This window comes from Alexandromys fortis, unplaced genomic scaffold, assembly GCF_014885135.2.
Source record: "Alexandromys fortis isolate MF-2015 unplaced genomic scaffold, M_Fortis_MF-2015_v1.1 scaffold_390, whole genome shotgun sequence".
Lineage (NCBI taxonomy): Eukaryota > Metazoa > Chordata > Mammalia > Rodentia > Cricetidae > Alexandromys > Alexandromys fortis.
The window spans coordinates 394,357-420,123 of record NW_026068261.1 but is presented as its reverse complement, the minus strand read 5'-3'; the positions used below and the strand labels follow the sequence as shown (position 1 = coordinate 420,123).

The 25,767-nt window shown below is 54.2% G+C and overlaps 1 protein-coding gene across 6 annotated transcripts; it reads right to left on the bottom strand.

Moving 5' to 3' along the window:
• Positions 1–4,538: 4,538 nt before the first annotated feature.
• Positions 4,539–25,410, bottom strand: Ddr1 (discoidin domain receptor tyrosine kinase 1). 6 transcript variants are annotated; one of them, XM_050131752.1, is made up of 18 exons: positions 25,390–25,410; positions 16,479–16,608; positions 16,283–16,385; positions 15,714–15,942; positions 14,314–14,461; positions 13,999–14,098; positions 12,915–13,101; positions 12,572–12,818; positions 11,260–11,343; positions 11,018–11,169; positions 10,311–10,476; positions 9,486–9,596; positions 8,325–8,569; positions 7,865–7,992; positions 6,942–7,160; positions 6,327–6,561; positions 5,556–5,705; positions 4,539–5,467 (listed from the first exon to the last, which is right to left on the bottom strand). In XM_050131752.1, the coding sequence occupies exons 2-18, from the start codon at positions 16,564–16,566 to the stop codon at positions 5,327–5,329; spliced, it is 2,733 nt and encodes a 910-aa protein (XP_049987709.1). In that variant the 5' UTR covers positions 16,567–16,608; positions 25,390–25,410; the 3' UTR covers positions 4,539–5,326. The 6 variants fall into 6 exon arrangements, with proteins under 6 accessions (XP_049987709.1, XP_049987710.1, XP_049987707.1 ...); XM_050131753.1 differs by lacking the exon at positions 25,390–25,410 and adding an exon at positions 23,744–23,765; XM_050131750.1 differs by lacking the exon at positions 25,390–25,410 and adding an exon at positions 22,288–22,436.
• Positions 25,411–25,767: the final 357 nt, after the last annotated feature.

The window sequence follows — 25,767 nt, the reverse complement described above, 5'->3', positions numbered from 1 at the left end:
TGGATGAAATGGGCAGAACTGAAAGAAAGCACCTCTTAGGGAGCAATTAAAAAAGACAACAAGGGCTGCGAGATGGCTCAGTGGGTAAAGACTCGCTGCACTCACCAGGTGACCTGACTTCTCCATGCATGCCATGGCAAAATGAAGCCCCCCCCCCCACTGCCTTTGCCCTCCTGCACTCACAGGAATAATGAATGAGTAATTTTTTAAAAAAAGAAAGTCATTTGACATTGTCTTGTCTGTCAATGTTAAAGTAAACGCTGTGCCAGCCCCTCCCCCCCTCATTGCCCTTGTCAAACTCGTTCGTCCACGATGACCTTCATCCTGATAGCAGGGGGAAGGCAGTTTCTAAACTTAAATGACCTTGTCTAGAAACAAAAGAGGGGAAACCGAAGGCTGGCACACAGCCCCAGAGGTGGATTTAACTTCCCATTCCGCAGACCTCCTCTATAAAGCCCAAGCATCCCTTTCATCTTTGGCAGACACCCTCCTTACTGCCATGTCTGCCCCTCTATGTTTGAAGTAAGCACTTCAGTCTGTTGAGGTCCATTTCCAGCCTCTCTTCTGCCTCCTGTCTCTTTAAGATGCTTCAAAAATCTAACAGTAAAATAAGGAAAGAAGAAACATACTAGATTAGCAAAAGAAATAGCAAGCAATAGTAAGAAATCCCATCTTGTAAAGAGATGGGAAAGTTTTGATTTGCAATTAAAGGTGGTGGGAGGAATGGAGACTGGAGAGGGAAAAAAAAGAAGCAAAAAGAATAAAAACAACGCCGGAAGTGGTGGCTCATGCCTTTAATCCCAGCACTCAGGAGACAGAGACAGGCAGATCTCTGTGAGTTCGAGGCCAACCTGGTCTACAAGAGCTAGTTCCAGGTGGTAATGCTTGCCTGGAATCTCAGCCTTCCAGAAGCGGAGGCAGTAGGATTAGGAATTTACAGTTTACCTGGTTTTTTGTTTTGTTTCTTGAGTCAGGGTCTCTTTATGGCTGTCTTGTAACTCTCTCTGTAGGACAGCCTGGCCTTGAATTTACAGAAATCTGTTTGACTCTGCCTCCTGAGCACTGGGAATAAGGTGTGCTCCGTGACTGCTCCTGACCCTCCTGCCTCCACCTACCCACCCAGTGCAGAATTACAGGCCCATAAAGCCACACATAGCGTTGTTCTTTTTCTTTCTTGCTAAAATTTGGTTGCTTCTTTAATTTCAGTTTTATTTATTTATTTTGGTTTTTCGAGACAGGGTTTCTCTGGAACCCCATGGGCTGAAGAGCATTGGTGGAGATCTGGTCTGACCAGAGGAGATTGCTGAAGGCTAGCAACACACAAAACCCAGGGAACAGTTTCTGGACAAAGGCACGTCACAAAGGCCCCGTGTTAGGACGGTCTGTGGCCTCGGGGAAGCTGAAAAAAATGGTGGTGTGTGCAGGAGAGTGTGCTAGCCCAGAAAGTCAGCCCTGGACAGAGCAATCAAAAATGGACTATAAGCTTTCAGGAGACTGAGGCAGGAGGATTGCTAGTAGTGAGATTCTTATAGCAAACAGCACAGGCCTTTAATTCCTGAACTCAGGAGGCAGAGGTCCATAGATCTCTGAGTTCAAGGACAACCTGGTCTACATAGGGAGCCAGGCCAGTCTTGGCTACACAGTGAGACCCCATCTGAATAAAGCAACAGAAAGATCCACAAAAGCGACTAGGGGTACAGCTCAGTGGGAGAGAGCTCGCCTAGCGTGTGCAAGACCCTGGGTCCAACCCCGGCATTGTACTCATCACCATTATCGTCATCACACATACATAAACATAAAATAAAATATAGTAAAAAACAATTTAAAGGGGCTGGTGAGATGGCTCAGAGGTAAAGGCAGTTGCCACCATACTTGAGTTTTCTACCCAGGACCCACAAGGTGGAGCTAGAGAACCAATTCCTGCAGGTTGTCTCTAACCTACACACACAGACACACACAGACACACAGACACACACACACACACATGCACACATACACACAGACGCGCACACATGCACACACATGTATACACAATTCCGCACACATGCACGTACACTACATAGATTTAATATGTAATAATTTTTGAAATACAAGCTACAGAGGACCCAGCACGGCGTTGTGTGCCCGCAACTCTAGCACCTGGGAGGTAAAGACAGAGCATCCCATCCGGATTATTCTCTGTTCCACAGCAAGTTTAAGACAAGTCTGGGCCACGTGAGACCATAAGATCCAGCCTCAAAACAAAGGTCACTGTGGCTGCAGAACTAAAAACAAACTGGAGAGGGACAGAAGCGGTCCTGGGTGACTAGCTAGAACACGCCAGTGTAGCAGCCTGTGCCCGGGAAGGGTAATGTCGAGAAGAACGAAGATCTGGCAGCGGACCTATGAGCTGCGCACTGGACTGGACTCAGCATCGAGGAGGATCGAGGGTGCCCTTGCTGCCGCGGTGGGAGAGGGGCAGGTTTGGACACGCTGTCCTGAGCTTCACAGGAGCCAGAGTTACATAGCTCCAAAGCTTACTCAAAGCAAGTCTGGGCACAGAACCCTGGGAGCTATGGCTCCCTGCCAGGAATTCCATTGCTTATTATTCTAACGTCTGACCTCTGAACTCTAACCCATCAATGTCTGTCTTAATCGTAAGGCAGTAGCCTGACCTCCGCAGCTTTAACAAGACTGTTAGATTTGTGACCTGGGCCCTAAGAGCCCATTAATCCAGCCTCAGATTAAATTATCTTTACTGTTGTCCTCTCATTATCTGTTTGGCTCACTTTGTGAATATCGTCAGCCAAAACCCCAGGGTCCTTGTTTCACAGAAATGGCTGTGAAGATGGGGCTGCTTTCTCCAAACCTGCAACTTGATTGTTTTTTCCTTGCTTCCCAAAATGAACTCTCAAGCTTGCCCAGTGGCTGCAGCTTGTCCTTGCAGGCCTGAGACATCCAGGCTCATAGCTGTGGCTTCCACCGACAGCTCACGGGCAAGAGTCATTCGAATGCTCCCAAAACCAAACCCAGAGATCACCTGGGTCTCCCCAACCCTTGGGATCTGAGAATTGGACAAGGAAAAGAAATCACACCCTTATTTTGGATACCCTTAACCCAAAATCTATGGGGACTGAGAGAACTCCTGGTGGTTTCTGAGGTAGCTGTTGACTGCCACCAATCAACACCACTGGTTTTTCTTTTTTTAATTTTCGTTTTTAATTTTACATATCAGTCCCAGTTCTCTCCTTCCCTCCCCTCATCCCACTCCCCCACCACCTTCCCCTCACCCCACCCACCACTTGCTCCTCAGAGAGGGTATGGCCTCCCATGGAGAGTCAAGGAAGTTTGAGGCTTGACCAAGGCACTCCTCCCCCACTCCCGTGTCTAAGCTGAGGTGCCCCTCTCCCTCCCCCTTCTCCCCCCTCCCCCTTTTTCTTAGCTGAGCTAGCTTCCCCTCTCCCACCCTCCCACCTTGTCTAAGCTGAGCAAGGTATCTCTCCATAGGAAATGGGCTCTCAAAAGCCAGTTCCTGTACTCAGGATAGATCCTGGACCCACCACCAGTGGCCTCATAAACTGCCCAGTCCACTGTCACCTGCATTCGGAGGGTCTAGTTCGGTCCTATGCAGGTTCTACAGCTGTCAAGCTGGAGTCCGAGAACTCTCATTAGCTCCGGTCAGTCATCTGTGGGTTTTCCCATCGTGGTCTTGACCCCTTCGCTCATACCGCCACCCCTCTTCTCTTCCACTGACTGCAGGGGCTTGGCCTAGTGGTTCGTTGTGGATCTCCATATCTGCTTCCATTGGTTACTGGATGAAGGTTTGACGGTTACGGTGGTCCTCCATCTGATTACAGGGGAAGGCCAGCTCAGTCTGGCTCTCCACTATCACTTAGAGTTTTATCTGGGGTCACCCTTGTGTACTCCTGAGAATTTCCCTAGTGCCAGGTTTCTCGCTAATCCCATAATGACCCCCTCTATCAAGATATTTCTTTGCTTGCTCTCCCTCTTTGTCCTTCACCCAACCTGACCTTCGGATCCCTCACGTTCTCCTCCCCACCTCCCCTTCCACCCCCACCCCTCTCTCCCACACTCACTCCCAATTTACTCAGAAGATCTTGTCTATTTCCCCTTTCTAGGCAGATCCACGGATGTTTCTCTTAGGGCCCTCTTTGTTACCTCGCTTCTCTGGGGTTGTGCACTGTAGTCTTGGACACCACTATTTATTTATGTTTGATTTTAATTATTATTTATGTGCATTGCTGTTTATGGTGTCAGACCATTGCAAGCTGCCATGTGGGTGCCAGGAGTCCTCTGGAAGTGGTCCTAACCACTGAGCCAGCTCGCCAGCCCTCAGTGGACGTCACTATTCTCCCTGCAGAGCATCGGAGTGGACAGGGCTCTCAGGGCCCAGCGGGCATAGGCCTGAATTATGTGACCACAGACCAATGCTAGGACAGGCAGGATGTGGGACACGGACTGGGGAAAGAGAAGACAGCAGGCTGGGAGTGGGGGGGGGGGGCAGACGTTACCCAACCCCCAGGAAATGTACCCGCAGCTGTGGAAAAACTCAACTTTTATTGTTACCTGCCTAGTGCAGGAGATTAAAATTGCCTCAAGCTAAGTCCATATATTAGTGTAAAAATCTGTGTCTCTCCCCCCAAAAATGTACAAACCCACGTGATTATAGAAAAACCAATGTGGTAGCTACAATAGAGATCCCCGCCCCCAGCCTTGGGCTATTGATCCCTCCGTCCCCCATCCTAGTATTTACTCCACAGAAACATATAGGCTTTGAGAAGTTCTAGCTGCAGCACAGAGGGTGGGAAGGAGGGGCGTGTGATCGAGGATCAGGTCAGGGATCACCCCCGGGTCCAGTGTGTCAGGGGGCAGAACAGAAGGAAGCCAGGGCTGAGGATCACTGTAGGGGTTAGGCCTCCTTGTCCACCTCGTCCCCCAGTTTCTCAGCTGGCAGTGTCCAGTGTGTGACAGGAAGGCGGCCGGGGCCACAGCCACCTCCCCAGGAACCAGTGTTGTCCAGTGGGGCCCATGTGCTCCAGTGGGCCTCGTCCAGTGTGCGCCCTGCATTTGCCCCCATCCTTCCCCAAGGGGTGGCTACAAGAAGTCAGGCAGGGTCCCAACCCCAGGGCCAGCTGGGTGGGCGGTGCTCAGGAAGGAACCAGGAAGGGTGCGTGTCCAGTGACAGAGGCTTCTGCTCCTTGGGCAGGCCCAGCCCACCTGCAGAAACGCTGCCTCTCGGGGATGGAAGGGTGGGGTGCCATAGGCTTCTCTCGTGTCCGGCGTCCCCTGGATGGCTCCGGCGGGCGAGGGCTGCAGGGTCCTGAGTTTACACTGTGTTGAGCGCATCGTCTGCCAGGAACCGGTGAAGCTGGGCAAAGGGCGGCCGCTGCTCTGGCTCCCGGCTCCAGCACCGCAGCATCAGCTCATAGAGGGTCTGCGGGCAAGCGGGTGGCCGGGACAAGTACACCTGCGAGATGCCCGCAGTGTGAACGAGAGTTAGGGACAGGTACCCTCGCCACAGGGTCCGCCCCGCTCGCTCCTCCCTCAGCTCTGACCTGCCAGCCCTGGTCCCTGAAGAACTCCCCCGCGTTCTCGATGACCTGCTCGTCCGTAAGTTGCCCGAAGGGCTGGGACCTGCAGAGCATCAGCACCTCCCACAGGGTCACTCCGAAGGCCCACACGTCACTCGCTGTCGTGAACTTCCCCTGGCACACAAGAACGCAAGGAAGGCAGAGGAAGACCTCAGATGGGATAGACTCAAAGTCTACCTGGGCTGTCCTACCTGACTCCCCGCACCTGCTTCTCTGTTCCTGGCTTCCCCACCCCTCCCCCTGCTCTGGTCCTATCCCTTTCCACCTGCCTTCCACCTGCTGGTCCTGAGTCTCTATCCTACCCCTTCTAGCCCATTTCCAACTCTTACCCCCCAGCCCAATACCCACTCTTGGCTCCTGAATCTCGTTTCTTCTATTCCCAGTTCCTTGATCCAGGGTACCCTCAATTTTCAAGGGAGAAAAGGAGAGCCCCAGAAAGGCAAGAGGAGTCACAAAATTGGCAGAGGGGCAGCCAGTGCCCCCCCCCCAGTCTGCTCCTTTGGGATGCTCACCATGGCAGAGGGGCAGCCAGTGCCCCCCCAGTCTGCTCCTTTGGGATGCTCACCATGGCAGAGGGGCAGCCAGTGTCCCCACACACACACCCCAGTCTTTGGGATGCTCACATGGCAGAGGGGCAGCCAGTGTGCCCACACACACACCCCAGTCTTTGGGGTGCTCACATGGCAGAGGGGCAGCCATTGTCCCCCCCCACACCCCAGTCTTTGGGGTGCTCACCATGAGGATGCACTCCCAGGCCATCCACCTGATGGGCAGCACTGCCCGGCCCTGCACACGGTAATAATCCCCAGCATAGAGATTCCGGCTCATGCCAAAGTCGGCGATTTTGATGGTGAAATTTTCCCCAACCAAGCAGTTCCTGGTGGCCAGGTCCCGATGCACAAAGTTAAGTGTGGCCAGATACCGCATGCCCGAGGCGATCTGGGCTCCCACGTGCAGCAGCATAGGGTAGCTGAGAGAAGCAGAGAAAGTCACAGAGCAGCCCTGGCTCCTCCCCACCTGACGTACTTCTGTCTAGGAGAGGGAGCGGAGCCCACACCCCAGCCACTCGAGAAGTCGCTTCTGATCCTGGCAGGGAAGAGGTTCAGAATGGGGCGGGTCCTACTCCACCCATCCAATCCCAAGGAGTTCACGCTTTGTTAGGCTGAGGCAAGAGAGAATCATGGAGGCTGCAGTCTCTTCACCTGCTCCTAAGAGCTCAGCCTTCCCGGCCTAGTTCACGGATTACCATGGAGATGAGCTCCTCATCCTAGGCCCGCCCCCTGCTCCCCTCCTCTCTCCCCACCTCAATGAGGGTCAGGAGACCCATCTGGGGTGCTCTGGGGAAGGTACCTGATTGTGGGGCCCTGGTCAGACTCTCTGTCCCCAGGCACGCCCTGTGCTGCCTTGTTCTCCAGCTGGTGGGCACTGAGGAACTGGTTCAGGTCGCCGTTCTCCATGTAGTCGGTAATCATGCAGAGGGGGTCGTCCTGCACACACACGCCTAGGAGTCGGATGATGTTTGGGTCCTTCAGCCGGGACATGATCTTCACCTCCTTCAGGAAGTCGTTCCTGGGGAAGCAGGGAGGAGGCTGGAGAAGGGCCATGGCAGTGCATCCTCCTTCCTCCCCCAAGGGCCTCCCTCCCTCCCAGACACCAGGCTCTGCTGCTCCCTGATCGCCATGGCATCCCCCCCTTTCTAGACATCACCCCTAGTCCTTACCTAGCTAAAGTATGACTACATCATCTCCCCTCCCCCCTCCCTCCAACCTCTCTAGGCTCTCCATCCACCTTACTCTTCCTCACTCTATGGCCTCTCCTTAATCATTCTTTAATTGTTATTGTGGTTTTTTTTTGTTTTTTTGTTTATGTCCTGAGACAGGTTTCTCTGTAGCTTTGGAGCCTGTCCTGGAACTCACTCTTTAGACCAGGCTGGCCTCAAACTCACTGAGATCCACTGTCTCTGCCTCCCGAGTGCTGGGATTAAAGGCGTGCGCCACCACCACCTGGCTAATTATTATTGTTATATATACGTGTATGGATAAATCTACGTGTGCACTCTGCCCAATCCATTTAGTGTTAAAGTATGTATAGGTTGTAAGGCTGACCACTTGGGACTAGATAACCCTTCAGAGGGCTGAGCTCTGGGGAGGATGAACGCTCCCTCTCTCAGAAGTTGTTGGTTGTCTGTAGCTCTCCACCTACGAGTGGGGCCCCGCGTGGTCGCCCCCGTTCACACTGGCATGTGCTATCGTTATTGCTGCCGTGGGTCTCACCTGGCATTTTTGGTGGCATCTGGCCGGAGGATCTTCACTGCCACCAGCAAGGGGTGTCCCTTCTGCACACTGATAGGGAAATCACTACTGACGAGATCTTGAGGGTTCTCTACTTCACACAGGTGCACCTGGAGAGGGAAGGTCATTCACTGAGTCACAAGGTCCTCCAAGGACATGGTGTCAGAGGGGCATCACAGCACAGTCAAGGAAGCATGCAGCCGTGGTGACAAAGCCCTAGTCTGGCTCAACACTGTGGAAGCTGAACAGGCGTCCTCCTTACCTCCCCAAACTGGCCCTGGACAGGCGCCCTCCTTACCTCCCCAAACTGGCCCTGGACAGGCGCCCTCCTTACCTCCCCAAACTGGCCCTGGACAGGCGCCCTCCTTACCTCCCCAAACTGGCCCTGGACAGGCGCCCTCCTTACCTCCCCAAACTGGCCCTGGACAGGTGCCCTCCTTACCTCCCCAAACTGGCCTTCGCCAAGCTTCTCCTTGAAGCGGAGCCGGGACCGAGGAAAATCCACTCTGGGGGGCCCATCCCCAACTGCCCCTGGGGGCAGGGCGGGCACAGCATAGGTGTTGCCCCCAGTGACGCCCTGCAGGGTAACAATGTCAGCCTCGGCATAATGGGGGACGCTGTTCTGGGGAGGTGGGGGTAGCAGCGGGGCACCGGGCTTCTCGGGTTCCATATAGTCCCCACTGCAGGCTGGAGAGGTGAGGGGAGAGAAGACAGCATGAGGCTCCAGGAGCAGCCCCGAGCGGTACAATTCACGCCCCAATCTCCCAGAGGTCCCAGCCCCTATGTCCCCTCTGTCCCAGCCTCAAACCAGAAAAGGCCGGTGCGAGAACTGTGCGCCACACCCAAAGGCTTTCGAGGCAGCACAGACAGTTAAGCAGAAAGTACCTGAAAATTTCCCCCTTTGGGGGTTTCCTGGCACAACCCTGACCACTAGGTAAGCCTGGGCTGGAAGAGGGACTCCTCCACCCAGCATCTGAGTCATGAGTCTCCTCCATGTTCCAAACCCTCTTCCCACTGATCACCAGCTCCTGCTGCTGCCAGCCCAGCCCCTCCCAGCCACAGTGGCTCCCAATCCCAAACACACCAAGCTCAAAGACAGGCAGAGACAGGGCACACAGAGAGGGGAGGGGGGAAGGTCCTCACAGGCAAGATGTTTACAGACAGGAGGGAGGCAGAGCTGTCCCCTCTAGGCCCTGGGGAAGGGGCCACAAAGAGGAAGCCACACAGAAAAGAGGAGCAGACAGGAGGGGCGGCGTGAGCCTTCACCTCTGGGACTGCGGAGAGAGGACACAGGGGGGAGAGGGCAAGCGCCCAGGGTGAGGCCCTCCTCCTCGCAGCTCTAGAGAGAGGGGAGAATAAAGGCGGAGTTACAGAAGAGCGGCACCACAGCAGCGCCCTCTCTAGCTCTGGAGAGCAGCGCGAGAGGAGGAGGGGACAGAGCTAAGCGCAGTCCCCTTGGCTCCAGGGGCCACAGAGCTTCCAGCTGGGAGCTCAGGAGAGCAGAAAAGGCCACAGTGGGGAAGTGGATAGTGCAAGGTGTGAGGGCTTTCCCTGCCCAGTAGAGGTCCGGGAGCCTGCAGAGCCCAGCAGCAGAGGGGCTTACCCTGCGTGTTGGTGGGTTTGGCCCAGGCGGGTGTGGGGGGGCCCGGGCCTCGAGGGGGACGGGCGTAAGTGGCCAGAAGGAGGCGGTAGGCCGGATTGGAGAGCAGCAACGCTGTCGGGAGAAGGAGGGGGGAGACACGGGGAAGGGATGAGACTCAAGGCTGGACAGACAGGGAGACCTGGAATAAGGCAAGCCTGGGGCTTATGGAACTGAAAGTGCGGGAGACAAGAGATCGAATCACTGAAGGCCCTCAAGAGCAATGGAGAGCTGAGTGGGTGAGATGATGGATGTGTATGCGTGGATGAGTGGATGGTGGATGACGGATGCGTGGATGAGTGGATGGTGGATGACGGTGAGTGCAAAAACTGCTGTCTGAGGCTGAATGCTGGAGAAACAAATGGGTTTTTGAATATAGATGGATGGACAAGGTTGGGTGGGTAGGTGGATGGATGGATGGATGGATGGATAGATGGATGAGTGGGTGGGTGGATGCGTGGATGGGCGGGTGGGTGGATAGATGGATGGGTGGATGGGTGGACAAGTAGATGGATGGGTGGGTAGGTGGGTGGGTGGATGGGTGAGTGGAAAGAACAAATGTTGAGGGGTCAGGAGACAATGACGGCACAACAGAAATCTATGACACAATGACAGGGTGAGACCACTGGCATTCTGGGTAATACACAGGACAACCTTGGGGAGACTATATGGAGGTACATAGAAATAAGAAAATGAACTGGGACTGGGCATGGACAGTAAAGGAGAAGAGGGGCTAAGACAAGAACACAGGCAGAAGACAAGGCGGGACAGGAACAAGGCAGGCCTTACCAGAGCCATTGGGGGCACAGGGTGCAGAATGGGGTGGAGTCCCCCGAGGCCGAGGCTCCTGGTAAGGGGGTGGCTCTCGGGGCCCTGGGTGGTTGTTGATGAGGATGGTGTCCCCAGGGACAGACAGGTGAACGGTCAGCTCCTCCTCCAACACCCGGCGCTCAGCCTTGTCATGGGATTAGACAACATTAATTGAACTACTACTTAACATGGCTTCCTGGGTGTTTGGATTAAAGTCGGTCTATTCTCTCCTCATGGCAACCCCGCTTCCCTGATGTCACCCCACAGCACCCAACCACATCTGACCAGGCCCTAATTATCAACTGTAATGAACATCACCCTCCCAGACGTGGGAAGTCCAGGTGGCCTGACACTCGCCCCCTTCACTCGCTGGTCTCCAGCTTCTGTTCCCAATATTGATTGGGCTTTGAGAGAGGGACCCCCGGCGGATAGAGCTTGGCTGGAGGACAGAAAGTGAGGCTACATTCTGCTCTGGAAGGCTCTGCCTGTTTCAAGGTACCCTCTAAGGACTCTAGGTTCTTGGGCCTCCCTAGCTCTGGTGAGGTCTCACATGCCATGCTTACTCTTGAGAGGGGTCTCTGTTTGCGATATTAATCCAAGCCCTATAGATGCCACTGACCCTGACGGTGCGTCTGTCCCCGCCCACACACGCCATGCCCCGCCCACACACGCCATGCCCCGCCCACCTTGCTGAGCAGCCGGCGCCAGTGCAGCCTCCAGAGCATGAGAGCGATGATAAGCAGTAGCAGCAGGATGATGGCCACCAGGCAGCCGATGAGGATGGCAGTGGGGCTCCCTTCCGCCTTGGCCACTGGCTGTTGGCCCCGGGGCTCCAGCTCTGACAAGGGAGAATGGTCAGCACCACAGCAGGAGTCCTGCCGCACCAGAGGGGGAGGCCCGGGAGGTACTGCGCCCGAGGACTGCTCACCGAAGTTGCTGAAGTTGGTGGGAGGTGGGCCAGGCGGCCACCAGGGGGCCGGTGGGAAGGAGTCAGAGGAATCATTCATCACATCTGGGGAGAAGGAAGCAAAGAGGAGAGCTAGTCAGAGTGGGGGACCCCAGGGGATGCAGGTGCGCGAGACATAGGGAACTGAGGGGCAGCGCGGTTAGCCAGCTGGTACAGCAGTATGGAAGGTCCCTGGCTGAGGGGAAGTGGAGAGCTCAGGGAGGGGCCTCGTGGGTCTGCAGGCTTAGAGAAGAAGCTCTTTCTCAACGAGGCCCAACAAGAACCGGTCATCCTCTCTCAGATGGATCGGGAATGAGGGACTCATACAGGAAAGAGAGAGGGGAAAGAGAGAGGTCTGGGGACAACCGAGATCCTACACATCTATAATCCTATTTTTTGTTCATATATATACCTATATATACATATATATGATATTCTGTCTGTGTGTATGTCTGCAGGCCAGAAGAGGGCACCAGACCTCATTACAGATGGTTGTGAGCCACCATGTGGTTGCTGGGAATTGAACTCAGGACTTTTGGAAGAGCAGGCGATGTTCTTAACCACTAAGCCATCTCTCCAGCCCCACATCTATAATCCTAATGTGTGGGAGGCTGAGGCAGGGGGATAATAAGTTTTAGGCTGGTGCAGGTTACATTATAAGACCTGTCTCAAGAAAATATTTTCTAAAGATGTATTTATTAAGTTTATAGTGTTCTGTCTGCGTGTATGCCTGCATGCCCAGTGAGGGCACCAGATCTCATTACAGATGTTTTTTGAGCCACTATGTGGTGGCTGGGAATTGAATTCAGGACCTCAGGAAAAGCAGGCAGGGCTCTTAACCTCTATGCCATCTCTCCAATCCACCCCCTACCACAAATAATTTTTAAAAAGAATCTTTAAAAGTTAAATTTAAAAAAAAAAAGAGTCTACCTGGATGTGGTAGCACATGTTTTAATCCCAGCACTCAGACAGCAGAGGCAGGCATGTCTCTATGAGTTCTAGGCCAGCCAGGGCTACATAGTGAGACCTCATCTCAAAAATACAAAAAGATAAAAAAAGAACCTACAAAACACCAAAAACAAAATAAAATAAAACAAAATAAAATAAAAACCCACTGAAACCAAACAAATGAAAAAAGACTCTACAGAGGATTGGGGTCTGATTCTTTAGCCTCAGTTTGAGAAGTCTCACGGGTGACAGGTGATATACCAGGAATCCATATGCTGGGGACACTACAGGGTTAACAGTCAGATAAACCTAAGGACTACAGAGCCGGGTACACTCTGGGACTTACTCGAGATGAAAGAGATCTCACTGAAGAGTAACCAGGGTCCTGCGAAGAGGAATCGGCACTGCAGGAAGCGGCCCACGCGGCCACCCAGGGTCACTGAGATGGCCCTGGCTCTGGGGTCTCCGAGGCTGCCCCCCAAGGCATGGCGCACAGGCTCTCCCTCCCAGGCCGTGGCGGGGCCTCTTTTAAATCGGCATTCCACCCCGCCGGGGAGGCGGGCTCCCAGCGTGTGCATGTTGTTACAGTGGACCTGAGAAGAGAGCAGAGGGACACGGAGTCGTGGCCAGGAAGCTGCAGCAGCACCGTCCCCAGCCCCGGTATCCTCAGGAGGGTGGAGCTCGCTCACCTCCATGGTCTGGAAGGTCCTCAGCCTGTCGAACTCAAACTCCATCTCCACATAGCCACTGGGGAAACTATGGTTGCTCCATCCGACATAGTCATAGCCTGGCCAGACCCGCAGCTCCTGGCTCTGCCTGAAGTCATCCAGCCCTATCACACCGTCGGCCAATTGGCCCAGACCACCATACTGCAGCCTGATTGGAAGGAATGGGAAAGGACTGTTCACACACACACACACACACGCACACGCACACGCACACGCACACACGTGGCCTGAACAGCCGATTCTCACTCCGCTCTCCCTGCCCAGCCCACACCAACGTCCTGCAACCCTCTCCCCTCTTGCATGCATCGTACCCCAAACTATCACAAGGTGGGTCACACACCCTGCTGAAGAGCCACCACGAAGGCACATGGGTCAGTCTATAGTGTGTATATTTAATGTGGCAATTCTCAACAGATGTTCCTAGCTGTGGTGGTGCCTTGCTTTGTTTTTAGAGAATGTCTGACTGGCCTAGAACTTGCTCTGATGCTCCTGCCTCTGCCTCCCAAGTACTGAGATTGCAGTTCCAGATGCCCTGCGGCTTTTCTTACAAGGTGATCTTTGTCTGCACTATGGGACACCTCTTTCTAATCCAAACAAAGTGCCCTTTGGGCTAGTGGTTGCCTTACTGTCCTTCATTCCTGGTCTGATCTTTTAGACCCCACCTAACCGGCATTCTCTTCAGCTCTTCCATTTCACTGTTCAGGCTACTCCCTGCTCCACCTCACCTCTCATACACACGGACACCACACACACCATACACACAAACACACCACATACACACAGACACCACACACACGCGCGCAAACACACACACATCTCACACACACACGAACACCACACACACATATACACATCACCTCTCACACACAAATACCTACACACCACATACATACACCCCACATACACACGAACACCACACACATACACATGCAAACACCACACACACACCACATACACACCATACACACACGCACCACACACACGCACCACACACTCAGCTACAGCTCTCTCCCATCCCGAGCCCCGCGTAGGCCATCCCTCTTACCCGCCAGCCGTATATCCATCATAGGTGGAGTCGTTGAGATATACCGCCTCAGATAAGTACATGGTCTGCCCCACGGGGGCTGTGTACGACAGGAGCCCATCTGGGAGGGTAGAAAGAGGGGAGTCAGAAGGAGGCATCAGGCCTGAGCAGCTGATTTCGGCCCCTTCTTGTTGATGTGGAGAAGGCAACACTGCATAGCCCCTTTCTCCTTGCTCAGTGACAGTCCTGACAGACAAGGACTTCTGATGCCCTCTCCCGTCTCTATTTCTTGCTTCCAGGCCCGGAAAGGGGTTCTTGTGGGGCTGAGCTACTCACCCCGCCAGAGGCAGCCATACAGCTCCACCCGCAGACAGACGCTCATGACTCGGTCAGCCCGGGGGTAGAAGCGGACCATCCGGGCCACCATGGGGGGCCCAAGGTCCTTCAGCACCACTCCACCAGGATCCTCATTACCTGAAATCACCTGAGGGCCAGGGAGGAAAAGGGTGGATGGCTGGGTAGAGCTACAGGTCAGACCTAAACACCAGGCTTCAAAGGCTCCCTGCCTGCAGCCTGCAGGGGCCACCGAGAGGCTGGCGAAGGGGGACATGCAACACTGTGGAATGCAGCTGGGCATTTTCAAAAGGAAGTTCTGTAGCAGTGGGCACTGATACCTCTCGAGGCTCTATAGGTCTGTCCTCAGTCGTACCCTACCTACCCTCTCCCCTGCCTGCTCCTATGTGTCCCCAAGCCATTCGGGCCACTGTGCCCAGACCCTTGCCCAGAATCCTATCTCAGCACCCCTGCCCACTTCACCCCACTCCCTCTGTTCATTCAGAGGACATGATCACCCTGGACCGGACATGATCTAAGTGGTGAAGTCAACCCCTCCTCCCAGGACAGCTGTGATGAACAAGAGGCAGTATATGGGGCAGAGCCCCGAGGTGGTGCCCAGAGCAGATCTGCAGGAGGAGACATCTCCGAGGAGAACTGGATGGAGTGAGGGGGAGTCTCTGGTGTCGGGAGGAGCCTTGCCAGGCACAGCGAGCAGCAGGTGATGGTCCCTGACTGTGGGGAGGGGCCCTGGGCTTGTCCCACAAACAGCAACAGAGGCCGTATGGCAGTGTATGTACATGTATGTGAGTCTGGACACACACATGCAGTGTTTGTAGAGACCAGAGGAGGGGGCAAGATCCCCTGGAGCTGAAACTGAGTTCACCCACATGCTTTGCACTCAAAGAATGGGTTGTTTTGTTTTGTTTCAGTGCTGGGCTGAGAGCTGGGTGTGGCCATCTGATTTACATCAGCTACTGTGTGCTGTTCTCTGAGGAAGGGGTTTGGTAGGTTGTAGAGAGGGACAGAAGCAGCTGGAATAAGGTTTAGACTTCATCTCTGCCGGGCGAAAGAACACACGGCTTAGAGCTGGAAGCGGGGGGTGTACAGTGATGGGGTTCAGAAAATGCCACAAGGTGGGCACAGAGAGGAACAGACAGACAGAGAGAGAGAGAGAGAGAGAGACAGAGAGAGAGACAGAGAGAGAGAGAGACCAATACCATCTTAGTTTGTGGTCATGCGAGGGGGGGGAGGGGTACATTTCCCCGAACTGAGAACAAGAAAAAGAAACAGATTTGGGATAAGAGTGGAGACTGAGGTCCACTGGAGAAGCCACAGGATGTTAAGAGGTGGCCAGGCTGGCAAGAAGAAGAGTAATCATCCATCATCCCCAGGTGCCTCACCTCCTGACCCCAGCGGTCCTTCCAGTCCATCCAGCGGCGGCCATCTCGGGAGTAGCGCAATCGGTAGCTGCGGGAGAACTCTTTGCCCAGGCCCCCAGCGTGGCGGCCCTGTGTGCCCACCAGAGCCACCAGGTGCAGCCTCCGAAGGTCCACCTGCAGGTACTCCTCCTCTTTGGGGAACACGGGCCCTGCAGGGCACCATGCGCCATCTCCGTCACTGCTCTCTAGCCTGGGGAAGGAGGTTTTTATTTTTGAGACAATGTCATTTGCAGCTCAGGCTGGCCTCACTATGTAACCTCAAACTTCTGTTCTTCCTGCTTTTGCCTCTTGAGTGATGGGATTATAGCATTCAACACCACACCCATTTATGGGTGCAGGGAATTGAATACAGAGTTTCATAGTAGCTGGGCACCTTAACTGAGCCACACTGCCAGCCTAGTCGTGGGTCTATGTGGAGCCTATTTCCACTACATGGCATACATCTCGCTGGCCGGGACTTTCTCAAAAGCCCCTTGGCCTGTGCAGAGGGGGGTCCATTTAAGAGCTCCCCCACCCCCCGTTTCAGGTACCTGCTGTGGCGGGCAGCAGTGGAATCTGACCAGGAGCTGGACACGGAGATGTCGCTGTCGGGAATGGTGCGGTCCTGCATGCCCAGGGCATAGCGGCACTTGGCTGAAGGACACAGACACAGGATGGGTCAGGGTCCCCTCAACGCTCTGACTCCCAAGCTGTATTCCTCAGAGACCCAAGATTCAGTTTCCTTACCAGGGTCAAAATGTCCCTTCATGTCAGCATCTCCAATGGTCACCAAGAGTAGCAGCAGCAGTAGGGATGAGAGGGTCCCTGTCCCCATTGCTCCTGATCCCTCCAACCTATGGAGGAGGGGACAGCATCTCTGCAGGGGACAAACAGGGAGGAGGTCTGCTCACCAAGGGATCTAGGTATAGACATCAACAAGAGACAGACAGGAGGGCAGCTTTGGGGATGAGAAGAGTAAGTTGCTGTTTGGAGCAAGGTTCTACTTTTAGACTGCCTCCTACACATCGGGTCCGGCTGAGCCTTAAACCAGAGTCCATAACTTCATCATCAGCCACTTTATAAGGTAGATGTTATGATCTATATTTAACACACAAAGAAACTAGATAGAGATCTGTTCATTAAATAACATGCCTAAAGTCCCACCCCCAATCAATAGAGAAAATAAAAACAAAAATAAAAGTAAAAACAAAACAATGGCTTCAAAAATGTAGGCAATACACAGAAGAGAAGGGTGTAATAGTTATAATAAACTAAGAGTTCTTATAAATAGATAAAGAAACAATTTTAGGGGGCTGGAGAGATGGTTAAGAGCTCTGGCTGCTCTTTCAAAGGTCCTGAGTTCAATTCCCAGCAACCACATGGTGGCTCACAACCATCTGTAATGGGGTCTGGTGCCCTCTTCTGGCCTGCAGGGATACATGCAGGCAGAGCTCTGTATATATAATAAATAAAATTAAAAAAAAAAGAAACAATTTTATAAACAACCCAGTATAGAAATGGCCCAAGACTCTTCATAGAAAAGCAGAGCCAACATGTTTAAAATATATATTTTAAAACATATCCAAGTTCACTGGAATTAGAAAAATACAAATCAGACTGACAAAGGAATGCTTCTTTTTGTGAGACAGGGTCTTCTGGTGTAGCCCAAGATGGACTCAAACTTACTATACATCCTAAGGCTGGTCTTTTACTTGGCAGAAATCCTCCTGCCTCAATATCCCAAATGCTGAAGTTACAGATACACATTTGACACCTAACCTGACACAGTATTTTTTAAGATTTATTTTTAGGGCTGGAGAGATGGCTCAGAGGTTAAGAGCGTTGCCTGCTCTTCCAAAGGTCCTGAGTTCAATTCCCAGCAACCACATGGTGGCTCTCAACCATCTGTAATGAGGTCTGGTGCCCTCTTCTGGCCTGCAGGCATACACGCAGAAAGAATATTGTATACATAATAAATAAATGTTAAAAAAGAAAACCTATTTATTTATTTTATTTATTTTGGTTTTTCGAGACAGGGTTTCTCTGTGGCTTTGGAGCCTGTCCTGGAACTAGCTCTGTAGACCAGGCTGGTCTCGAACTCACAGAGATCCTCTTGCCTCTGCCTCCCAAGTGCTGGGATTAAAGGCGTGCGCCACCATCGCCCGGCAAGAAAACCTTTTTAAAAAGATTTATTTTTAAAATTTTTATGCATACCAGTGCTCGTCTGTATGTATGTATGTATTATGTATGTGCTTCGTGCATGCAGTACCTAAAGAGGCCAGAAGAGGGAAGCAGAGTTCCTAGAACCTGAGTTACAGATCGTTGTGAGTGGTCACCACGTGGGTGCTGGGTCCTCTGCCAGAGCAGTAAGTGCTCTTAACCACTAAGCCATCTCTCCAAGGGTTATATCTTCCATGGAAAGAGGAACAAACGGGAAACCACCATCCGGGGGAGGGGGATGTGCTGTTATAGTATCAGAATCTACTTGGTAAGCAATCTAGCAATATGAGCATGCCAGATGGTGCAAACATAGGGAATAGGAGAAGTAAGAACTCAAAACTGTCCCTAGATGTCCCCAGAAATCCCTAAACTATGTGAGTGCCCATGGGGAATAGGAGAAGTAAGAACTCAAAACTGTCCCTAGATGTCCCCAGAAATCCCTAAACTATGTGAGTGCCCATGGGGTTGTTCTAGGGGCTTTGGGGGGGTTAATTTTCTATGTAGCCATGAAAACACAAAAAGGGGAGGGCCAGAGAGATGATGCGGGGTTAGGCACTTGGCTCCAAGCTCAAGGACCTGAGTTCGATCCCTGGGACTCACAAGTGGAAAGAGAAAATGGGGTGGAAGGTGAAAACTGACCCGTCTTATATGTTTCTGAGATAGGGTCTCTCTACATAGCACTGGCTAGCCCAGAACTCTGTAGACCAGGCTGGCCTTATGCCCCCAGAGCTTCACCTTTCTACCCGCTGAGTGCTGGGATTAAAGGTGTGCGCCACTACCAGCCATCCTCGGACCCATAGACACGAAAATAAATGTAACTAACATGGCAGCTCACAACCATCTGTAACTGAAGTCCTAGGGGGATCCCACGCTCTCTTCTGGCCTCCAAGGGCACCATGCATGTGTGGTGGTGCACAGACATACATGTAAGCCCAGACACCCATACATATAAAATAAATAATAATAATAATACATTTGAAAGAAAGGCAGGGTGTGGTAGCATACACCGGCAATTCACTCGAGAGGTGAGATACCAGGAGGTCAGCCTTAGCCTCGTTCTAAAGTCGAAGCTACATAATACCCCGAGTCAAACACCAAAACCAAAAGCCAACAAAAGTAACGAAGTGAGGGCTGGAGAGACGGCTGAACAGTTAAGAGCACTTGCTGCTCTCACAGAGGACCAGGCTCAGGTCCTGGTCTCCATACCACGGCTCACAACCATCCAGAACTCCAGTTCTAGGGAATCCAATGCCTTCTTCTGAGCTCCGTGGGTACCAGGTACACACAGACATCACGGACATGCAGGCAGGCAAAGCACTCATAAAGAGAATGAATACATACATATTTATATTAAAATGATTTCAAATTGAAAATAGTATGAATCTGACCTGGCATGTGTCCCCCATGTCCCCCATGCCACTGCGCAACACGGAAAGCCAGACTCAGAACTATGGGAACTACTCCACCCCGAGAAAGCAAAGGACAAACAAACCCACGTCTGTTTGCACTCTCACACGTATGTCTAGTGAGGCTGTGCGTGACCGTGAACAGGGAAGCGCACATGAAGAGGAGAGAGGTTGGCTGTGTCCGCTCTCTAAACTTGTGAGACGGTAGCATGCATCTATGCAAAGCCAGGTAGCGTATAAACCAATGTAAAACTTAACTCTGGTTTCCAAAACCTAAGTCCTAGAGAAGTTTAGTTGGCTTATTGAGGAAAATACAATAGAAATACCAGCTAGCCTGAGCCCCTCAAACCTCTAAGGACGAGACTACTACATCCGTGTCCAACCTGATGGTCCCCGTGCGGTTCCTTACGTTGCGGTGGCAGTCAGACCAGCAGACTGGACATCCTCTGACGGTTGTCAGACTCAGGACCCCACCTGGACCCTCAGGGTCAGAGTCTCCATGTAACAGTTTCTTTCTCTGTTCCTTCTGGGGTACAGGCATCCTCTGTCCCAGGGAAAGAGAAGCTCTCCTGACACCTGGCAGTGCCTGAGGTCTGTACTGAATTTTAAAGATCCTGGAATCTAGAGGGACACCTACTGAGCCTCTCACAGCCCTGCCACCAGGTACCCCCAGCTCTCCTTGCTCTGCCTCTAGCATCCCAGTTCCAAGTTCCAACTTACTGAGGGTAGCAGAAGGGCCTTGAGCAGAGAAGACTGAGTTGCCTTGGAGATGAGGGCGGGCTTAACTACGGGGAAGCCAGGTCACCCCAGGAGGTAGGAGGAGTTGGGGGGAGTCTCCCCCATCCCTTTGTCCTCCAGCTGCTCCCACAATGCTCTAGGGCAGGAATGTAAGAGGCAGCTGAGACCCCCCCCCCATCATTGAAGCAGCAGCTGACTGGGTTGCCAGAAGCCACTTGGCTATCAAAGGAGAGCCTAGAACCAAAAGACACCATAACCAGTCCCTTGGGGGGTACAGCCCCATGGTGCAGGGGAGTGGGCTGCTGGGCCTGGGAAGCCTGGCAGGGAATTCCTGGGTGCCACTCTCCACCCCCACCTCTGCAGAAACAGCAAGGCCCTTGTTCTCCTGAGTAACCTTCATGCCTATCCCAGATGAGTCATCAGAGCCAGACAGTGCTGAGAGGAGCCTGGGGCAGAGATACAAAGCCAGGCGGGGACAGGAGGCAGGGGGAGAGGGAGCAGAAACACAAAGCTGGAGGTAAACAGAGCAGGGCACCTAGCCAAGCAGAGGAGCTGCAGAAGCATGCCGGCAAGGTCTGGGGCAGTCCCTTTCTCTGTCCCCTAGGTCTTGATTCCCACAGCCAGACAGGCTTGGGAGTTCCACCTCACTGGCACCTGACCTGGCCCTTCTTCAACCAATTACAAGCCAAGGGTCAGGACTGTCTGCCTCGGGCTCTTCAATCTTTCCTGAACTCCATCCCCCCAGTCCAGAGCACTCTGCCCACACAGCTCTACACAGGTACACACACAGGTACACACACAGGTACACACGCAGGTGGAGTGTTAACAAGCCCACTGGAAACACGAGTAAACTAAATGACCACGCTAACATCTCCAGGTGCCTCACCACCTCTCTCTCTCTCTCTCTCTCTCTCTCTCTCTCTCTCTCTCTCTCTCACACACACACACACACATTTTTCTTTTTCTTAACTCCTGACCCTCCTGCCTCTTCAGCATGTCCCGCTGAGACCAGCTCACATGCGACTCTTATCCACTCCACGCACACCTTAGCATCTTTTGTTGTGTGTTTCATTGCTTTATGTTTTTTAAGTGGGCAGCTGGTTGATTGGCTGGAGGAATTTTTGTTGTTATTCTGGTTCTTTTGAGACAGGGTTTCACTATATAGTCTTGGTGGGCCTGGGACTAGCTAGGTAGACCAGGCTGGCCTTGAATTCATCAGGAGCCCCTTGCCTCTCTCTCCTGAGTGCTGGGATTAAAGATGCATTCCACTACAGCAAGAGAGTGGGTTGGTTTTCTGAGACAAGGTCTCAAGTATTGAAGCCTCCAAACTCACGATGATGCTAAGGCAGGCTGACCTTTAACTCTTGATTGGACTGCCTCCACCTCTCAGGTGATTACAGGTGTGTGCCACGCACCCTGAGGTCATCCATACAGCCAGATCTCACCGTTTAGCTAGCGAGTTGCCACCTTTAGACACCTGTGAATACTAACTGGCAGACACGGGCTGCGTTGGTCAGAAGACAATGGGAAACCCACTCAGGATTCCCCAGAGAACTGCCCCTCCCAAACACGCATGGGTGACTAAGCCAGAGGGAAGCCGAGAGCAGGTGGGGACCGGTGGAACTGGGGTGGGAAAAGCAGCAGGAAGCACGAGGCCATTTCTTCACTTTCTCACTCATTCTGCCGTGACCTGTCACTACAGTGCCGCCAGGGTCTGGACACACCTCCATCCTCCTCAGCCAGTCAGTTCCAAGTCTGCTGGGCGGTGGCTGGGAGAAGGGGTGCTGGACAGGAATGCCCGGCCAGAGGGTACCCTGGGAGCGTTGCTCATTGGGCGGTGATTTCGTCTCTTGGCACGACCCGGCAACCACCGAGTGTGGCTGGTCTGGTAGGTTGGGCGTCAGGCTGGCTCCCTCTGGCTGGCTCAGCTTAACAGAGCATGCTCGTAGGCACGGCACCGGGAACACGGATAGGATGACTCAGTGGGCTACTTATGCGCACCTGTCCTCTTGGGGCTCGGTTCTCCCCTCACCCAGGAAAAGAGATCCTTCCCTACACAAGAAAACACTTTCTCCTAAAGTCAGGGACCTCTCTGTTTCGGATGGAGAAACCGAAACCCCAAGCGGCGGACCAAGCTGGGGCTTCCCAACCCGCGCCCCGTGCCTCCTGCGCTTCCCCACCTCGCCCCCTACCTCTCATCGCTCTCCCGGGCCGACTCAGGCGTCCGGCCCCGGTTTGGGGCCTCCTCGGCGGCGGGGCACGGGAGGGGAGTTCAGGCGCCGGCGGGGCTCGGGTGTCGGGAGGCGGCTCCCGCGAGCAGCTGTCGGGGGCCTGTTCCGGGGAGAGGAGCCAGCGCGGGGCCGGATCGCGCCCAGGCGCCGCCTCCCCGCGCCCGTCCCCCGCCCGTCCTCCCGCCCCGGCGCCCGCGCTCCCACGCCCGGCGCCGCCCCTCGTTTCTCTGCTAGCACGGAGCCCGCCCCGCAGTTCCCCCTGCGCGCCTCGCCTCCTCTAGGTGATCCGCACGCCCATCCCCCGCCGCCCGGGAGGCTAGGGTACAGCAGCACCAGCAGGACCCCCACGCGGTGGCCCCGCGGGGAGATGGTTCCCCCCCTTTTCTGGGCTCGGTTCCTGGAGAGAGGGGGAGAGAGGCACGGAGGAGCAGCCCCAGGGCACGCAGGAAGCAGCGGGTTCCCACAGGCCCAGCACGGGAGCGAGAGCGGGAACCCGGCTGGGGGAAGGGAGCCGGGCTCACCTGTCTAGCTAGACTCACTTGGTTCTCACCCCACCCCACTTTGCTACCTTTTAGCACCCCCCCACTCCCAACCTAGATTACCCTCGAGCCTGAGGGTGGGACACACTCTTAGTCTCCCCTTCTCTCCGTCTCCTTCTTCCAGAACCTCTCTCCAGCTCTGCAGCTCCCCCCTGTTCTCTCAGGAGCTCAGAAGTCCAGACTTCCAGGCTCTGGGTCCCCCTGGGCTCCCTCTCCATCCAGGCTAGCTTTGGAGTCCTCCTCAGGCAAGCCTTCCTCAGTTCCCAGCCAGCTCAGTCCCTAGTGGGAGCCGCAGAGTCTGGTTTCTGGCAAGGAGAAGCGCAAAATGGAGCCAGGACGAGGTGGGGGGGGGGGTGGAGGAGAAAGATAGAGAGGCGCCCTGAAAATCACATGCTGCCCCAAAAGACTGGAACGCAAGACCCAGGGATGCAAGAAAACAACGATGGGGGAGAGCTGCTGAGCCTCGGAAGGCAGAGATGAGGGCAGAAGCGGGGCGACAACAGAGCTGGTGTGGGAGGTGTTCTGTCCCGTTCAGCACCACCTGTGAGTCCTGCCTCTCTCTACAATGTCAGGTCACAGTAAAGTCTCCAGCAACCTTGCCGGTCTCACCACCCTGTTGCACCTCCTGATTCAAAACTCACACTCAAAAGCATTTCCAAAGACTCTCGAGAAAAACCAGACAAGAACAGAAAAAGCTACCAGGAAGATAAGCGGCCCCTAGGGAGAAGCCAAGGCAGGCTAGATATCCAGTTTACAAACCAGGGACGCTCCCGCTGCTGAAGGACCTGCTAATAGCCCTCATGGACACTGGGAGAATTGCCTCAGGCCTTTCCACCGAGCCCTTAGGGACACTGCTCCCCCCACCCCCAATTACGTACCCCTCTGCAGACAGCAATAGGAAATCTGGGCCCTGCAGAGGCTGGGCGGGGTATGGAGTCCGACTGGGGGTGGGGCCAAGGCTTCACTGTAACCTCACCTGCGACGGTAACAGCCCCTCCTCCCAGGAGAGACGCTCTGGTGAAGCCCGGGATAGGCGGAACTTGAGCTCCTCACACCCCGTGGGACCTTGCACGCCCCAGACTCACACTGACCAGTGAAGGGTCCATGGGAGGGATGGAGCAGGCCAGAGTCTTGAAGCCTCTGACCCTCTGACACCCTACCAGGGAAAATTCCTAGTCGGTGATGCCCACCTCGCCCCAGTCCAGGGCTGGAGAAGTAGGAGGGACACAGGGCTGGGGCCCAGCGGAGTCAAGTGACAGCCGAAAGGGAGCTGGAGCCGGCTGGAATGTGCTGCTTGGAGCCCAGATTCCCAGGGGCCAGAGAGGGAAATCCCAGCCATTCGGGGGCCTACAGAGCTGAGCTAAGAACGAAGAGTGTGCCCGCCCATCTGTGGCTCCCCAAGCCCCCACCGTACCCTAGAACCTGGGAAGGGCTCTTGGCTTCTCGCTCTTGCACACTCTCCTATGCGGGGCTGATTTTTTTCCTCCTGCAAGCCCAGGAAGAAGAGGGGAAACAGCTGGGGGAAAATATGAAGAAAGGCACGCGGGAGAAATAAGAGCTCAGCCGCGGGCCTGCAGACCACCCGCCACTGCAGAGAAGCCGGCCAGAAGCAGGGAGAGGAGGGTGACCGGATGGGCCCACCCTCACCACCCCCAACAGACACTAGCCACAGTCCCTGCCCTGAGATGCAGCTGCCTCCGGGGAAGCAGGTTGGGTCAGCAGCTGGGAAGAGTGGGAAGCCTCTGGTGGGTGGGTGGGGAGGGGCAGGATAGGAAGCTGGAAAAGACCCTAGCCTTAGGTCATATTTTAAAACCACTATGTTCAAATGGGAAACTGAGGCCTGGGGTATGGGGACAAAGGAAGATAAATCTGGGGCATCAAAGGCATAAATTAGGACAGAAAAAGGAGAGAGATTAGCCGTGGCTAGGATAGTCTGGGAGAGGGACCCAGAAGGGATGGAGGACTAGGAGAGAGAGACAATGGTGACAGGACCCAGCAGGGGGGAGCACAGAGCTGACTCCCAGAGAGGGGAGTAAGGCAGATGGAGCCAAAGTGGAAGATGGGAGGTAGAGGAAGGAGAGAGGATTGAATGGAGGGGAGCTGATCAGACACAGAAGGAAAGCAAAGGTTTGGGAAGGGATGGAGAAAACAGAGAGGGAAGGTTGGAATGAAATTAAGATATGGGGGAGGCATGGAGTTTGAATGAAAGAAAAAGGAAAAGAGAAAGGGAGGAAGGGAGGGAAGGAGGGAGGGAGGGAGAACGGGGGGGGGGCAGACCTAGAAAGGAAGGACAACCTCAAGATAGATAGAAGGCCCAGAGATGGAATTGATCCTGTCTCCAGGCTGCCGGCCACCAAGGCCCCGCCCGCTGGCTCGTCAACCTGTTTCGGCCCAGGGCCTCCATCCTTTTCCCCTCCTACCACGCCTCCAGGCCTACCTGGTCCCTCCTCATAAAGGCAAAGGCCGCCCAGCCCCAAGGTCTGCTCCCGTTCTCCCAGGTGAGCTCTGACTTCCTCCTTCTCACCTCCAGGTTCTCCTGGGTTTCAGTGTCCCTAGGCTCAGGCCTTTGAGAATCCAGATCTGAGGCCGTTGAAGCCTTCCGGCTTTGTCCAAGCTCCAGCCTCAGGGGCCCAAGAGCAGCTGCCCTGGCCAGCTGCGGCTGGCTTCAAGGTGACCATGGCAACCCAGCCCCGCTCCCCTCGCTGAGCCTCTCAGCCCCCGCAGAGAGGGAGGGGACGGCCTAACCCAGAGAAAGGGAGGGGAGACAGAGTGTGAAACTGGACCAAAAGGGTCTCTAGACAAAGAGACCCCCAGACAAAGGCCGCTCGGGAGGTGAGCAGGCGCTGGCTGCAGCCAAAGGCTTAGAGCTGAGTTCGCCCTGCAGAGCAGAGGACAAGGTGGG

What these genes read in the sequence shown, in the direction of transcription:
- Ddr1 (XM_050131752.1), bottom strand. Translation starts at nt 16,566, where the DNA reads ATGGGGACAGGGACCCTCTCATCCCTACTGCTGCTGCTACTCTTGGTG. An exon ending in GAAGGGACATTTTGACCCTG is followed by an intron (nt 16,386 to 16,478) that starts GTAAGGAAACTG and finishes TGTGTCCTTCAG; the next exon opens with CCAAGTGCCGCTATGCCCTG. An exon ending in CAAACCCACCAACACGCAGG is followed by an intron (nt 8,570 to 9,485) that starts GTAAGCCCCTCT and finishes TCACCTCTCCAG; the next exon opens with CCTGCAGTGGGGACTATATG.